Source organism: Heloderma suspectum, chromosome 1 (assembly GCF_057233095.1).
Source record: "Heloderma suspectum isolate Gila_16-S chromosome 1, 16-S_ref, whole genome shotgun sequence".
Lineage (NCBI taxonomy): Eukaryota > Metazoa > Chordata > Lepidosauria > Squamata > Helodermatidae > Heloderma > Heloderma suspectum.
The window spans coordinates 79,205,234-79,223,053 of NC_139458.1; the positions used below are offsets into that span (position 1 = coordinate 79,205,234).

Consider the following 17,820-nt stretch of genomic DNA (forward strand, 5'->3'; position numbering starts at 1 on the left):
CGGAACTCCCTGTCCCTGTAGAAGCCAATTCTGTGACCCGAGTCAAAAGAGTGCAATGACTCTGGGGATCTATCCCTCAAATGTGTAGTCTCTTGATGAAAAGTTGGTGGAGGGTAGGTTTGTATCCGAGAAGGCAAAGCCATATGTGACCGTGCCAGAAAGAGATCCCTTATCTCACCCTCCGACATCAATACCAGATGGCTCGGGTCTGTTGTCTGTACCAAAGCGGTAGGTACTGACACCAAGGCCTTTGGAATAGGAGAATCTAACAACAGAGGAGGCGGTGGAATAGACAATTTTTCTGCCTCTCCTTGTTTTTCTTCTTCCACTGGGTGCTTTGAGGCCTTTACCTTCTTAGTCAACTTCTTTGCCACTGTGAGTGACAAAGATTGTCCAAGAGTCGGCGGATTCGGGCGCTCTTTAGCCAAAGTAGATTGCTTTGGTGATGCAGATGGTGGAGAAGCCATGCCTAATAATTTAGCAGATGTCTCCAAAATGCAGGACCTTTGCTCCTTGGGAGTGTCTACCGCTTCCAAAGCTTTTTCCACAGTGCTGCCTTCAACCTGTCTGCCTGGTTTCTGTGTGCTTGAAAAGGACTGACAGTGCACCTCCTCCAGGCAAAATAAACACAAAGGGTGGCCATCTGTGGGTGGTAACTTGCTCCCACAACACATGCACTTTAGAAAAGGAGCCTGTAGGGCCATCCAGCTGAGGTGGGTAGCAATCGGTGATCGCGAACGTGAAACAAATTAAAAAACGCCAAAGATAACGTTAGAATAACAATAGAAGATGAGAACAGGAGGAATAAAACTAAAAGAAATAAAGAACAGAGCCTCAGTAATTGAGGAAAAAACAATCAATTTGATTGTGAGAAGTTCCTGGTGAGGTAACCACTACGGCGGTCGAAAGAGAGCTGAAGGAATGGGCGGGAACCCACTAGGACATGCACAGCAGACGGTGGGGGAAGGGTTTCCGCCAAAAACATGATCCTCAGCTATAGTTTTCCAGAACTGGGGCTTCGTGTAGGCGCAGAGCCCATATGTGTGATGCACAGAGACCATGAAAAAGTACTGATATTATTTCCAGTTGGCTTCATATCGTTATTTGGTAATGGAGCTATTTGCTCCATACATGCCTTTATTAAGATATGCAGAAATGTAAATTGCACAGACCTGTAGTTCTTCAGCTTTTAGAGTCCATTTGGAGTCATGGATAATCCTAGTAGGCATTTTGCTGTAAATAGTTGCAGCTAGACAACCATCAAGTCTAAGAAGCCAGTAACAGTCTTTCTATTTTACTGTGGGAGGAAATGAGGCCCTTAACTGAAGGAAGAGGGCACATTGACTAGAAAGTACATTCAATTTTAAAGTGGCTTTGCCTCATTTATGACATCACAAGGAGCTACATTTGGAAGTGGTACATTAGACACTAAAATGTATTTTTGGCATTACTTTTGAAAATTAGTCAGTCTGTGAAAGAGTGAGGAGCTGGACCTATGCCTTGCAACTCCAAATTTCTATATAGCATTGATAGGATCACATCAGTTCTCAACACATACATTATTCTTCCCCCTACCAAGTGCCTTTTGCTTAGGTTTTTTTTTCATGGGAAAACAGCTGTTAGAGAAATAATCTTAATTAAGAAAATTCAGTCTGTATAACCTAGTACATTTTAGGATTCTGTTCTATTAAAATAGTTACAGCTGGTTTATAATGTGGAAAGCCCTCTGCTAGAAAATGATAAGTAACCCTGGTAATATTTTTGTATAGAAGTCCACTTTAATTTGAGACTTGTGACATTCAGGCCCCATTCACATGTAATGGCAGCAAATCCTGGGTTAATTAACCCACGATTTGGCACGGTGCATGCCCAGCACATACTGCCATCGTTTTGAATATGCAACCTCTGAATGGAGGGTGCTGCGTAACGACCAAATCTTGCCGAGTGGCTCTATTGTCGATTGCGGCAACCCACAATAAAATCAGATTCCTGGGTTCAGATTACACAACAACCCACCATGGGTACGAACAACCCTACAATAAGCCATGGGTTCTCTGTGTGGCTTCTTTGCGAAAAATAAGCCACCCCACAGAAAATGCTTCAGCTTTGGATGATGTGACAACCAACCATGGCTTGCTGCTCATAGTGGGTTGTCGTGTCATGCAAACCCAGTCAGTTAACTGTGGGTTATTTGAGACATGACTAACCCATAGTGTTCGGGTTCACATGTCACAGAACAACCTCTGATCAGAGCAATTAGGGTTGCATACTGAAAATGGCAGTGGCACATAATCCTGGCAAATTGTGGGTTAATTAACTCATGATTTGCCACCATTACATGTGACCTGGGTCTCAGTTTTGGATATACATGTTAAGGTACCTTGTTCTAAACAAATGTCTCTTCAACTCTGGGTGCAAAACTGAGATTCTTCATTCTGAAAAGGGAGTGGAGGTTGATAGCTCTTGTTGTGTACTTTATAAGGAGGGTTTTACAACCAAAGAATACAGAAAAACTCTAAAATCCGCATAATTAAGCAGAGGAACCTAATGTGACACAAAAAATACTGAAATAGAAGCTAGAAAATAGACATGTATAATAATATGTAATCCACATACCGGGATTTATTCTTTGTGATAGTCCTCTCTAGTAGTTCTTGGCTATACTTCATTTGTTTCTCTGAGTCTACACTGGGCTTTTTCATGCAGCTGTAGGAAGAAACTGTTGCTTGGCTCTGGCTCTTTCGAAATTCTTCAATAGGACCCACTATATCAGAAATGGTGACGCGCTTGGAAGATGCTTTCTTAACGATTTGCCCTTTTCTTGGCTCTTGGCTGGTTTGTTTGTTCATGGGAGGCTCTACTTTGTTGTTTTCCTTTGGGAATGACCAGGACAAGGAAGAAATAATATATAGTAAACATTGGACACACAGAGACTCGATACACAATCAGTAGCACTGGGATTCTGAATTTGCTAAGGGGGTCAGAGCGATCACAGCGATGAGTTAACAAATTCAGACTAAAGCAATTAAGGAAAAGAAATCCATAATAGTCCAATAGCAGCAATGAGACTTTCCCTACTGAATGGGGAGAGCTCACCAGTGGTGAGCAAAGCCAAAGGCAAAAGGGCAGGTCAAAATAGCAGCATATTTTAACTGAGAAACTCCTACTTCCAGTAACTAAGCTGCAAGAGAAGTATTTCAACCTTTCATAATGGGAAAAAAACTGTGCAAAGTCCAGGAAATCACCAAATGGTCAGAGAGGATGTATCTGCTCCTCTGACAGCTTCTCTATGCTCATTAGCAGAATTAACTCTTAATTTTTTTTCCAGTTCCAAATTAAATTTTATTGGCAAAGTAAAGGGACTGCCATGGTTTGCCCAAGAATTGGCTAATATCTATATGGACTAGTTTGAACAGACCCACATACTGCAAGAAGGTAATCTTTTCAAACAACACATCATTCATTACAAGAGATATTTGGACGACATCTTTATGCTATGGAGAGAGACTGAAGAGGCTCTTCATGAGTTTCTCCAGTATATACATGCCAAACATGAAACCATTAAATCTGAAATCAGTTATAACAAATCCAGATTGAATTTCCTAGATGTCACAGTGAAGAATGGGTCTCCCACTATCGATCTGTATTGGAAAATTATTTTCTGAAGTATGACAGTTACCATCTTGTCCATATTCAACACAGTTTGCCTTATTCACAGATGCTTAGACTGTAAAGAAACTGCAGTAGCTCACAAAATTTCTGTAAACTTGCAAAACTACTTACAACCCAGTTGAGTAGGAGAGGATACCCATTGAAACTCTTAAGAAGGGCCCATGTATAGGGCCCTGAATAGTAACAGGAGTGTTATTGCTACCCAAGACTCAACAGAGGATAGAGAGGATAGTGGTCCCTTTAACATATGATGGACATACCAGTAAACTTTGTGATGTTATCAATAGATACTGGTACCTTTTGAAACATATACCTGGATGTCGGAGTGGTCCCATATTTGCATATAAACAGAAACAATCTTAGAGATACATATATTGATGCACAGTGCTTTCAGACTTAAGCCCATATTGGCTTTTTAGGGGAAGACGTAAAAGGCAACTTTTCCTGTGGTCACTGTAGTGTATGTACTAATTGCTTCAGAGGCAAGAGTTTTGTTAACCCTATAGGTAATGCACAGTATTTCTATCAAGGTTTCTTTAACTGTATTATCAAAGAAGTTTAATATGCTATCATATGCTTTGGAAAAAAAGTATATGTGGGAATGACAGCAAGAGTTATAAAAATCAGGATTTGTGAATATAAAAGCTGCATGAGAAACCAGAGGATGCAAACCCTTCTTGTTCAACATTTCCTCGAACATGGACATGGTCTGAATGATTTGAAGTTCTGTTGTTTGGAAAAGGTTGAAGCTCAAGGACAAAAACTCCATTGTAAAATTTTACAGAAGGAGCTGCATTGGATCTACACTTTAGGGTGCAATCCTATGGATGCTAGACAGCGGCTAGATGGCTAACTTCCTCCCTGCCCCCTCACCTGCCACCTGGTAGGTGGCGTGGATCTTCCCTGTGCTCCGTGCTCGTAAGAGTAGTGCACAGCAGGGCAAAAGGGGGCATTCCTGAGGGCAGTGAGGGGCGGGGAGTATGGAAGTGCCAGCATGACACTTCCTATGCATCGTCCGGCCTCCCCTCCCTGCACTCTAACGTCCCATGGCTAGACAGCTGAAATCAGCCATCTAGGCGTGAATGCAGGGCAGCTGGAGCATGGAGGAGAGGATCCCCTCTGCACTCCTCCCACTGTGCATTGGATAGGCAGTCGCCTCCCAGTTCAGAGGCAGCTGCCTACCCACATAGGATTGCTCCCTTAAAGACTAAATCTTTAGCTGTCTTAAATGAGGAGATGGACTGGAAGGTTATATGTTGAAACAAGCCATTAACAACAGTGTTGTATATACTGTTCGAAAAACTTTTAGATGTTTGGCCATTGTGTCTTATGTAAGTGTTCTGGAAAACTGGAGAAGTTTCTATAATAGTTTTCTAGTAATAGTTCTTTTTGGGGGGGTGCCCTTTAAGGAACCCACTATAGTTCTAACGGCTCCATTATCTACACCTGTGATTGCAGTCTAGCATTCAAAGAGGGATACAAGCATTTTCAGTTTTTGTGAACAGCTTGTAGGTTCCTAGAAGGGAAGTCCCCTGAGTTATCTCATGAGTATTTAGGTTGGCCTTTTGGTACGTGTGAGTATGCAGTTTTCAGTATAAATGCAATTTGGGTATTTTAATTTGTTTCAAAATTAAAAATTTCTTTTTATGAATTTGTTTTCAAGACCCCTACAGTTCCTTGCCTTCCTCACTATTATGTATTTACAATAGAATCTAATGCCCCTGAGTATGATATTACTCATATATGCATATGCATTTACACGTATATATTTTTGGTTTGGCAAGGTCCATGAATTTGTGCCTGAATTGCTGGTGAGGGTTTTTTTTTTACATATAATATATTTGAATGCTTTATCATATATTTAGGAAGCAGGGTTTTTTAAAATTGTTTTTATAATTGCAGGTGGAGACATTGCGCTATTCTATACGGTTATAGGTGTGAGAAGCTTGGATTGACGTGTGTGTGTGTGTGTGTGTGTGTGTATATATATATATATATGCACACACATATATAACCTTTTAATATATTTTTCATATACCTTTTTTAATACTAGACCACTGAAGAACACCTATGGTCAAAACCTGTTTCGTTATTTTTGGTATTGAATGATATGATTGTACAACTTGATTTTGCTCCCTTATATTGCTTGATGACTGTATGTTTGTAGCCTGCATAGATAAAGTTACTTCATCAGGCATTTGAGATGTTATTCATCTTTTCTAGTTTACTTATTCCAGTTGTTTTGTTGCTTCTTGGTTTTGGGTTGAGATATTTCCTATTTGGTCTGGGAGGTGTTTCAACCTTTCATAATGGGAAAAACATCTCAGTGGTCAAGGGAAAGGGGCATGGACACCTGGGGAACTCCAGAGGGCCAAATTGGGACCCCATCTTGGCTGGACTTGGCCCAGGGGCTTGAGATTCAATACTCCTGTTTTAGCCAAAGCTAAAAATAGCACCACTATGGCTTGTCTGTTTTTATTGGACAAAAGGAAGCTGTTTAATTTCTCTTACAGCAGTTTTTAGAGCAAAGTCTGTGTCTCAGATACTGTTTGGAATTCCAGTTTGGGTCAATGATAAAATTAGTCTTTTATTAGAATAGGATGTGGGGAGGCCAATCCTAGGGGGCCATAGCATAGTTTGATTTCCTGGCTCTGAGGTCAGAGACAGGGCTCAGAGCCAGGAAACTGCTCTTCACACCCCCTCCCTACCAACGCGGAGAGAACTGCACCAGCTACTTCTCTGTGTCTGGAAAACGGAGTGTGGAGAGAGGGAAAGGGGGCATTCCTATTGGGGGAGGAGACCGAGATGGCTGCATTATGCTGTTTTCTATGGCTGCCTCAGCCTCCTTCCCTCCCCCTCTGAGGTGCTGCTGCTAGATGGGTGGAATTGTCTGTCTAGCAGAAGCGCAGGGCAGCTGGAGCACAGAGGTGAAGATCAGCTCTGCTATCCTCCGGCCCTGCACTGGATATTTGGCAGCCTCCGAGTTCGGAGGCTGCCAGGTATCCACATAGGATTATGCCCTAAGAAGCCTTTTTGGGGTACCAAAAGGTATAGCTACTGCTGTGCTATGTTTGGAGATAGGTTTCCTAACTGTTGAGACTTAAGGATGGATAGCTACTCTAAACGATTGGCGACATTACTGTGCTTAAAACATTGACTACTACCACTAGTGCATTGGATTCTTATCTATGTTCTTTCTTGAAGACCTGGCAATCTAAATTGGTTACTATTTACTTTTCTCAGGAATTAATGGTTATTCTAAAGCCAAAATGTGCTTAGGTGCAGAGTTTTAGATATAGATTACCAACATACCATAGCCTTTGCCAGGAACTGTTGCCATCCTCTTACTTCCTTATTCCCAGTACCTTGTTTACTAAAGCTGATGGTGGCCTTTTCACTCTCTAAATGTTATGCTTTACTGTATGCTCTATCCAAGGGTCATATGGTAGGAATTTCTGCTGCAGAGTATCAATATCTGTTTGGGTCAAAGTGAAAGATCTGACTCTCATATTATTTTTCAGTGACATTTTTATAGTGCCTTATGTGAAGCATGTATTTCTCCACTGCTTAACCCTTACGTGAGAAGGTCTTTTGTTTTTTATGTCAATTTTCTATTAGCGGATACAAGGCCTGATGTTATACTATTTTGTGCAAAAATGGGGCTAGGGAAATTTTTAAAGAGTGTCCCTCCTAAAAATTGGGGGGCGGGAATCCCACCCCCTGCCATGATTCTTGGGGCAATAGGACCCATGGTGAGGCATTGGGTTCTCCCCCATCTGATTATCAGGAGGGGCATTTTTAAAATGCAATGGAAGCCTATGGAGAATGATCTCCGTAGGCTTGCATTGGGATTTCAAGGGACCCTTTTTTATTCAGGGTGATCTTGGGCAAGATTGCCTTGAAGGAAAAAAAATGGAATGGAGGGGTGGGTAGGAATGGGGGTCCCCCACTTGGCCCCCCATTCACCTCCCTCCTTCCCATAAAAAACCCTTGTCCCTGTTTAAGCCCAAAGATCTTTACATTCCAATGCAATCCAATGGGCACCTTTAAAGCCCATTGGATTCCATTGGAATCTAAAGGGACTCCACGCAGGAAATGGGGGGGGGGAATCCACTGCTAAGAACTGTATTGCCCCAAGGGTTCTTGGGAGGGCTGATTTCTCATGTGGGGCACCTTTAAATTGTAATGCAACGCAAAGGGATTTAAAGCTGTCTCATGCAGGAAATCAATGGTGGTGGTGAAATCCACTCCCCCAAGAACCCTGGGGCAACAAAGCTCTTGGTGGGAGGTGGATTTTTGCCCTCCCTGGCTGATTTCCCAGGTGACTTTAGATGACTTTGAAAGTGCCCTAAAGATTGCTCTCACTGCCTCTGTTTTGGCAGCTGTCAAAGCCGAGGTGGCTTGAGGGATCTTTATGGGGAAGGGGACTTGATACAGGCTTGCTCCTCCTGCACCCCTGTATGTATGCCAAGTGCAACATATAGGGGTGCAAGACAGGCAAAATTTTTAAAAAATGTACATACATTCCCCAATCACGGGGAAGTGCGAAAATAATTTTCCCAGCTCCGTTTTTGCACAAAAAAAGGGCTGGGAATTTTTTTTAAAGGGCTCCGGCTTCTGCCACCAAGTCCCTTGAGATGCGGAGGGGGATGACTGGGCAAACAACCCATGCAGTGTGGGTTGTTTGCCCGGTTGTCTGGTGGGTGCCCTAACCATGCAGGATTGGTTGTTCACAAAACAACTCATCCTGCGTGTCAGTCACACACCATGGGCTAGCGTGATGCGTGAACAGCCCCCTAGTGTAACTGGTTTGTAGACTGAATAATTTGAAAATAGATTGTATGAATTCTCATTGTTTAGGGATTTAGTTTTTCATGGCCCTTCCTCTTCTAGCCAGGAACTCTGATGAGGGTCCAAATATACATCCAGATAGCCTTAGCCTCTGCTGCTTAAGCAGAACTTGTGGGCAATCCCAGCCCTTCAGCCTAATAGCCTCAGTGAAGAATTTCTGCCATGTATCTCCTTCTCTTCTCTGTTGCCCTGAAACATGTGAGAACAGTTAAAAGGAAGTACTGGTACAAGTTCCCCTTCACATCACTTTTCAGAAACACTAAGAAAATTAAATATAGGACTTCAGTGTGCAAGGTTGTGAAGGTTTGAGGCCTACAGAGGCAAGGAAAAAGGTCAGGCCTAGAGGCCTAGAGTTTTTTCTTGGGAGGGGGTATCCCTCAGAGGAGTAGTTTCATTTTCCTGATTAAGTTTCAGTTTCATTTCCCCTGTTAGGTTCCATTTCTTCAGGTTTGAAGTAGTACTTCCAGTTTTGCGGGAGAAGGGTATATAAAGAGAGTGAGGGAGTAACAGCAGAGTTGAGGAGACCAGAGCAGGAAGTGAGAGCAAGAAGTAGCTGCCTGGAGAAGTCTAAGTACAGCTAGGGTAAAGGAACTTGTGTTTTTGCAGCTTTTATTTTCTCTTAATGCCTTGTGTATCACTCAGCTCTATTGTGTAAAATACCTTTAGATGTAATTTGCTTGCTTAAATTTACCAGTAAACTCTTGTGGTTAAACCCCCAGGTGTCTGCAGTGTCAATCACCCAACATCTACAGCCTAAACCCCATGTTATTGGAAAGGGGAAGTTTAAAAGAAGGAAGGCAAGAGATCCTTAAGGGGTTGCTCAGAGGATCCAAGTCATAAGGGGAACCCGGACAAAGGTACTTTCACTGGCATCGGACAAACCAACAGGAACTTGGTATTGCAGGTTATTTAAAATGTACTTTACAAAAGACTGGTGACTTCCCCCATACACTTGTTACACGCAATATGTCTATGAAGAGGAGTTTTGTCCATCTGATTAGCACTCACATTCAATGTTTTGTTCATGATGGCTCTATTTTCCTCCTGGGTTTCAAAATCCTTATATAGACAATTAGTTGAAGAACCTTTAGATCTAGATTTCAGTAGACTGATGAGCCGTGTCCACTTGTGAAACAGATGGGCCTGTTTCTGTGGTGGAGCGCAGAGTTCTAGATAGTAAGCACGACCGCTCACCAGCTTTAGCTTGATGCGTCTCTTCTTAGCAGAGTGAACAGAAAGGTCTACAAATTTCAAGGGTAAGAACCTGCAAGGAAATTTTCATATGAATTCTTGAGAGCTGTACTTGACTGAATTGCCACATTCAAAGGGGCTGGAAAAATGCAACTCAAGGGAGCAGGGAACACTGGAATGAATGGAGACCTATTTCAAGAAGGCCATGGTGCACTGTCAATTTGAGCTACGTATTGGGAACAGAAAGGAAAGGCATACAGTGCATCTCCAATGTGTTTTTTCTCATAGAAAATAACTTGTTCAGCCCATGCCACAGTAAGAAGCCACATGACACTCCTTTTCAATCCACACTGATCTCCCAACTGCCCACACTACAGGTGAAGAGAACCGCAGGGTAATTAAGCAGTCCACACAGAAGAAGCAATGTGCTAAACCAGAGATGCATGACTTTTCAGCCCCGAGGGCCACATCTGGTGTTGGATGGAGGCCTGAGACCCACATACATGCATGCACATGCACACACGCTCCCACCCCCACATCTCATTGTACAGGCATGGGGAGGTTTCACCTCTCCTGACCCCCCGGCAATCTCCAATGGGATTGTTACTAGCAGCGAAGATCAGCAATCTTACAAAGTGCTGCCACTGAGGGTTGAAAGAGGCACCCCCAGTGATCTGCACGGAGATTATTGGTTCTCTGCCACCATTAGTGGTGAGAAAAAAACAATCACCAGTGGGATTGCTGCCCCAGCGCTGTTAATAGTAGTGCTGGAACAGTTCCCTCCACCCCGTGGTCCAACTGGGCGGTGGGGGAATTAGGTGGAGTCCCCACAGCTATGTGGCCCACATTGGGAGTGGCCAATGGCTGCATGCAGCCTGCAGATTGTGCATCTCTAGAACAGCTTCCACAGTCTCCTCCCCTCCCCGCCCCTGGAACGCCCCCCTTTTCACCCTGTCCATGCTTCCCGTTACGAGCACGGACAGGCACGGAGGGGCAGCCACCACGGTTCTCCCTGGCTATGACGGGGAGGGGGCGGAGAGCACGGTTTCCCGAGCTCGTAATGCTGTCTACAAGCTTGGAGCTGGGAAACTGAAAAATCCTATCTCCCACATACGCTGTCTAGGGGACATAGGATTGCTCTCTAAGTGGCTTAACTGCTCTCTTAAACCAAAGGGAGGGATAGGAAGCCGGGCTACTCCATCAGGTCTACTGAGAGACTGGCTCCATCATGCCCGTCCCTCAACTGTCATCTGGCAGCAGCCATTCCATTCTGCTGTAGCAGGAAGGAGAGGTGGGAAGCAGGAGCCGCTCCATTTGTTCTACCGAGAGATCAGCACCATTTGGCTTTTCCTCTCTGAACTGTTTCTGTTTTACCTGGCCATTATATGAACAACTGTGTAAGTAAGAATTGCTGCCTGAGTGTACACATTTTCCTCATCCTTCCTCTTCCCTTTTTCCTTTTGTGTCATATATTTTAGAATGTAAGCCTGTGGAAAGGGACTGTCTTGTTTTAGTTATCTTATTAAGCAAGCTACTCTGGGAGTCTTTCAGCTGAAGAGTGTGGTGGTAATGCTTTAAATCAGTGGTTTGAAACCTGTGGCCCTCCAGATATTGTTGGACTTCAACTCCTATCAGCCCAGCCAGCAGGCAATTATCAAGGATGATGGGAGTTGTAGTTCAACACTTAACCCTAACCCTTATTTTAAAAAAATAAATATATAACAATTATGAATAGTGGGAAACATGATACTATCCTAGATGGACACAATCCATTCCAACAAGGCTCTTCCTATGTTTTTATTTATTTAAAACAGAGGTACACAACCTTTTCTGCCCCAAGGGCTACAGGTGATACTGGATTGGGGGGTTGGGGGCAGCGTGCACCCACAGAAATCTGCAATCTGTATGATGATCTCTGGGGGAGGGAGTACAGAGCTGTCTTTCCACCTCCTCCCCCAAGGATCTGACACAGATTGTGCTTTCCTCGCTAGCAGAGGTTGGAAAAGAATGATCTGTATAAGGACTCTGGAGGACAGACTGGATAGCACAAGTGGTGGGGAATTTGGCGGTGATTGTAGGGTCAGGGCACCCTGAGATGTGTGTGGGGGGGGCACAGTAAAGGCTTCAGGTTGTGCACCTCTAATTTAAAACATTTACATACTGTTCTTCATCATACTAGATTCTGGGGCAGTATATAAAACATGTATTATTTATTTCTAAGATTTATTAGTCACTCTGTAGCTAATAGTTTTCAGGATGACAGTCAATAAACACACAGATTAAACCAAAATCCACATAACGAGAAATAACATAACAAAACAATCAATCAAAAGCAGCAGAGGTTAAAACAGACATTAGAAGAACTAAAAGTATAAATGATGAAACTATTTAAAAACACAGAACAGTATAAATATAGAGGATAAAAAGGCCTGAGACAATTTTTAAAAAGTATTTGGTGCCAAGAAGATAACAAAGTTGGGCCCAGGCAGACCGCTCTGGGAAGAGTGTTCCATAGCTGGGAGGCTATTACTGACCAGGCCTGCTCTGGAGTAGCCACCCACCATCCCTCAGGATGCAAGGCCACCTGGAGCAGGGCCTCTGAAAACATTAAATAAACAATGTAATAAAACTTGGTTCAAAGATAAAAGCAGCAGATAAAACCTCAAAACAGGCAATATTAAAACGCTTGGGTACATACTTTTTTTTTTACCTGGCACCTACAGGATAGTAGTGGTGGTACCAGGTGAACATCTTTGGAAATATCCTATTACACATTTTGCCTCTGCAAAGAAAAAGAAGGAAACCAAACTATCCAAACTACTGCATATTTCCTGTAGTTTGAATATGGACAAAGTTTTTTTTTTTTTAATCATACAACATATGTGAATCATGGCTTATGGCTCCAGTGATGCCTCTGTTAGACTTTGCAAATGGAGGTGGGATGAAAAGTAAATCACATACCTTCATCCTAACTGTAAAAGAGTGCCACCAACTGACAAGTTATTGCTAGTCCTGAAAATTTAATTCATGATGTGGACTATTGATTCTCGATTAACTAGTTTGCAAAAAAAATAATAACAATTTTATTTATATGCATTTTACTATTTAGGAGAACCTGTGAAAACTGGAGGGACTCTGCCATGATTGTCCCCTAACCAAGAGATGACAGCTGGAATACATGCTATTTTTTCAGCTATTCACTCCTCAGTATTAACTCACCTGGTGAGTACTAGTTCGTCTTCAGAACTTGAGCGCTGTGGACATGCTGGGCGTGTTGAAATGTCTACTTGGGAGGATGAAGGGGTTGAATGTGCGAGCAGCATCACATTTGGCAATGACAAGTTCGGGCTGGAGGCAAAAATCCCCATGGTCACATAGTTGGGGCGATTATGAAGGTAAATTGATTCACCTCTTCTATTGACCTGCAGAGAGAGAAGGTATTTTAAGCATATTAAAGAAATAACATTATTTTAAAAGCACCTGAAAAGCATCATAGTAGAAGATAGAAAACGAAGGAATAAGCATGTTGTGTACCTGAAGAGAGAGAAGATAACTTGATTCAAGTCAAAAGTATGCAAAGCTAGCATAATTGAAATGGCAGTGGTGTTGGGAACCCCAGGATTGAGGTCCTTTGAGACTTGACTGTTCACACTAAGGTGCCCCTGGTCTGGTGCAGCTTAGGCGTTCATGACCATTAGAGGTCTGCCTTGGTATGGCCATTGGTCAGATGAGAGAGATCCTTTCTGATCATACTGCCTAAGCTGTGGAATGTCTTACTACCATTGCTCTTCTTTGGCAGCTGGTGAAAGCCTGGCTCTTTCAGAGGGCTTTTGGGATAGGTGGAGTTACTGATGATGGGGAGATGCACTGTACTGATTTACAGCTTTTTTGTTCATACTGCTGCTGTGTTTTTAATTATTTTTCAGGTGGTGCTGGTTTAGCGTTCTGAATTGTTCTAAATTTTGTTTCATTTTGATTTTGTGGTATTAGCCACCTTGGGGTCTTTTTACCAGAAAGGCGTGGTAGAAATGTATAAATATAGAAATAAAAATAAAATCCAACTATTTGTGGAGCTATCTTTTGCTGCCTCCTCCTTCTTTATGTACCTCTTCTGCTGTTTCTATGAAATCATATCTGAATTATTAGTGCAAAAGTAGCACCAGTATAATCACTTTTCATAACTATACCTCATTGTGTGGTACAGATGCTGTATCAAGATATGAAGCTGTGGGAAAACCTGCCTGAGAGGAGCCACTGCAATGCAGGGTAGTCCTATAGCCATTCCTAACTGCAATGGTGTTTACATTTGATTCCTGTGCCTCTTGGGCTAAGGGCTGTTCATTTGTGCTGTTGTTGTTGTTTTGGCCGCTTCTTCCACATGACTCTAAGAGTGTGACAAGTGTAAATAGGGCAAAAGCCACAGGATGTAACATGGATATAGCTAGGTATCTGCTTTTATTTAGGATAAGGAAATATATTTAGGATAAGGAAACATAATTAGAACATAGCATAAAATCTTAAACATACAAAATTGAAAAACATTTTAAAACAGCTAAGAACAGTTACAATAAGATACTGAGACCTGTTAAAACAACCACCATTAGAAGAATCCCCATCATATGCTGTTAAATGCCTGAGGGTAGAGATGGTCTTAACCTGGTGCCAAAAAGATGACAATGTTGGTGACAGGCAGACCTCAGTGGGGAGGCCATTCCACATTTGGGGGGCTACCACCGAGAAGCCCTCTTGCTTGTTGCCATCCTCTGAGCCTTCCTTGGAGGAAGCACTTAGAGGAGGGCTTAAGATGTTTATTGAAGTGTCTGGGTAAGTTCATATCGTTTGAGGTGCTCTGTCAGGTGTGGAAGCTTTTTAAGTACTTGAGAGATAGGTACCAAATAACAGGTTCCAGTTAGCAATCAAACAGCTATATTATGAAACTGCAGTTTCTAAGTAGTCTTCAAAGGTAGCCCCATTATACATTAAAGTAGGCTTATCCTGGAAGCTACCAGAGCATGGATAACTGTGGACATGCTATCTTGGCCCAGGAGAGGCCACTGCTGGCACACTGGCCTAAGCTGATGAAAGCTGTTCCATGCTATAGAGATTACCTTGGCCTTCAACTTGCAAAGCTGGGTCTAGGTTACCCCCAGACTATGAACTAGATCCTTTAGGAGAAATGCAACCCCTTCCAGAACAGGTTGAACACTGTCTTCCCTAAGAGGATGAACTGCTGACCAACAGAACCTCTGTCTTGATAGAATTTAGTTTATTTATTGGCCCTCAAACAGCTCACTACTGATTCACAGGTGCTGATTCAATACCTCCAGTGTCTCACTGATTCAGCTGAAGTAGAGGAGGCTGTCATCATACTTTTGATACCTCATATGCTATCCCTGGTTTCGGTAAGATGGAACCCTTGGGCACCCTGTAACAGTAGCCCCCTCCCAACACCACTTTTTCAGACTGTTCTTACCTGGAGGGCCAATCACCAACAAACCACGTTCCAGCTCCCAACTCAGAAAACCTATCCAAAAACATACCGTGGTAGATGGTATTGAAAGCTGCTAAGGAGATCCAGATCTGTCCTTCTCCCAGCAAAGGTTATCCATCAGGTTGACCCAGGGAAGATTCTGTATCAAAACCAGGCCTGAAGCCATATTGAAATGGGTCCATATAACTGGCCATCCAAAAGTGCCCAGAGTTGCTTGGTCACCACCCACTTAACCTTCTTGCCTAAAGAGACATTTGCAACTGGCTGATGGTTACTACCATTCTTAGGGTTTCTTTAAAAGACTCACAATCACCTATTTTCAAGACAACTGGGACCACCCCATCTCACAGAGGTATTAATCACCCTCCTGGACCCAGCTGATCAATCATCATCTTCCAGTTGTTATTGGCTACCAATTGCAAGGGTTGAGTGGGCGTGACAGGAGACACCCCTTACTGAACCTCTTCAGGCTGAATTAGTTGAAAATCATTCCATGAACCAAGACTAGATCATGCTGTGGACATATCTACTGACTGTACTATAGAGTCCATTGCACCCAAATTGCAACAGATGTCATTAGTAGTGTAATTTGGAGGAACTCATGCTCTGCTAAACCTTCAGTCTCTCTAAAAAATTCTGGTTACCTGAACAAAGTTGCTCTCAAACACAGGAGCAGATCTCAAGGGAATATATTCCCCTCGATCAAGTACTTTTTGAAGATCTCCCATAATAGGAATGTAACTTGCAGATTCTGTGTGTTTGGTGCGGCTCCTAAAAACTGGTTGCTTATTACGCCTACACACAAGACAAGAACAAGATGATATTGGAAATTATTACACAGAAAGCATTTGCTGGTGGAGACGGCATTATAATATGCTACCACAGAGTAGTAGAGCGTACTATGAAAAATAGAACATCTAACTCTTTGAAAGGCATATAATGGCTATTCTGAATTACGCTTTCAGGAGCAAAAATTCCTGTAGGTTGTTGCATATTTCAGCCCTGCCTGTTACATATCAATGGACACTTCATGCCAGTTGCTCTGAACAAGAATGAGGAAGATTAATGAGGGAGTCTAGCCTTTTGCACTGTCAGCGGGGATTCTGCTATGCACCTCAGATTTGTCTCAGCAATGTCAGATATGGTGTTCAGTGCCCTTTTAGGCCAAGCCCTGCATCAAATATGTACCAAAATGGTGGCACTGGCATTTAGCAGGTGGGGGAGGAGTAAGAAGGGCAGCTGGGCCACTTAACTGGGGTGGGTTCTGGCAGGTGCCTAACTCTGACAACCATAAGCCCCAGCCATGAGGAAATTCTCCGCAAAGTACCTATCTTGTTTCTGAAGCACACCGTTGATATGCTTTTGATCTTTATTGGTAATGAATGAAACTCACATACCTCTTCAAGCAGATAAAAGCTATTATCATTATTGGGTTTTCAAAACACACTTTTTAAAAACTAAAATGCATAATAGGTAGGGCTAGTAAGCAATGATGTATTATTTCATCATCATCACCGTCATCACAGTGTTACATTTTTGATAACCAATAATATTATCTCCCTTTAATATTGTCTCCCCCTAAAAGAGCTCCTATATCTTACTTTCTTCATACTTTATTTTTGGGAGAGTAGCTTCTTATGTGGCAGAACAGACTAAAGAAAACAGGATGCACAAACATTAGATCAAGGTCAAGTGTTTCCTCATAGAGTTCCTCCAAGCAATGGTTGATATTCAGAGGTGAGGTAAAGTGATGTCACAGTTGTGACACACTACTATTGTAGAAGCATCACAATGTGTGTCCTGAGGTGACAGGGCACTAGCATGTGTAAGAAGGATGGAAATACCTTGTGAGAGAAAAGGCTAGACTGAAACCCTTTCTGTGATACACGAGTTTTCTGTGTCTAGGGAATGTTTCCTTTATGTGGGAAGATTCAAAGAAGCAACTCCCACCTGTTACCTGAAGTGGTGCAGTTCAGAAAAAGTTTACCATGTGATTCTGCTGATGATAAAATGGCCTTGAGACAGCTTTTAGAAACTATGCTTTATATACGTTTGTAACTGAGAATATGATTTTGTTACAGCAGTGTAAACAGTTAAGGAAAAGCAGGATAATCAATATTTTTCTGATGATTGTATTTATTATTTTTGGCAAATGCTAGAAATGAAGAAAAGCAAGAGCATTAAAACAGCAAATATATGGTCAGGATGGGTAATAATAAGCACTATGCCAGCATTTCTGTCGTGATGTGAGATATTGTGGCATTGTGATGACCAAGGACATCACACCCTTCAGAAACTGTTACCAGGTACAGTGCATGGAATGGGGCAGAGCAAGGGTGTGATGGAGAAGGGCTGGGGATGCTTAATCTTTAGACCAGCTTTTCCCAACCAGCTGCCATCCAGTTGTTTTGAATTACAACTTCCAGCATTCCTGATGATTGGCCATGCTGGGAGCTGAACTCCAAAACATCTGGTGGGCACCAGGTTGGGGAATGCTGCTATAGACCCATCAAGGCTTTAAAGCCACAACAGCTATCTCACCACAAACTGATACACCTACTATTAGCGATAAGGCTTTAGTAGTTCAAAACCTCACTCAGTTATAAAGTTCATTT

General features: G+C 42.6%; 1 protein-coding gene across 1 annotated transcript; it reads right to left on the reverse strand.

Moving 5' to 3' along the window:
• Window positions 1–749: 749 nt before the first annotated feature.
• On the reverse strand, window positions 750–15,992 carry GARIN2 (golgi associated RAB2 interactor family member 2). The gene is made up of 5 exons (XM_084848725.1): window positions 15,850–15,992; window positions 12,934–13,136; window positions 9,532–9,787; window positions 2,617–2,873; window positions 750–810 (listed from the first exon to the last, which is right to left on the reverse strand). Exons 1-5 carry the CDS (start codon window positions 15,931–15,933, stop codon window positions 750–752), a joined length of 861 nt encoding a protein of 286 aa, XP_084704851.1. The 5' UTR covers window positions 15,934–15,992.
• Window positions 15,993–17,820: the final 1,828 nt, after the last annotated feature.

What these genes read in the sequence shown, in the direction of transcription:
- GARIN2 (XM_084848725.1), bottom strand. Translation starts at nt 15,933, where the DNA reads ATGGGAGATCTTCAAAAAGTACTTGATCGAGGGGAATATATTCCCTTG. An exon ending in GACGAACTAGTACTCACCAG is followed by an intron (nt 9,788 to 12,933) that starts GTGAGTTAATAC and finishes ATTTCCTTGCAG; the next exon opens with GTTCTTACCCTTGAAATTTG. An exon ending in ATCACAAAGAATAAATCCCG is followed by an intron (nt 811 to 2,616) that starts GTATGTGGATTA and finishes TATTTCTTTTAG; the next exon opens with TTTTATTCCTCCTGTTCTCA.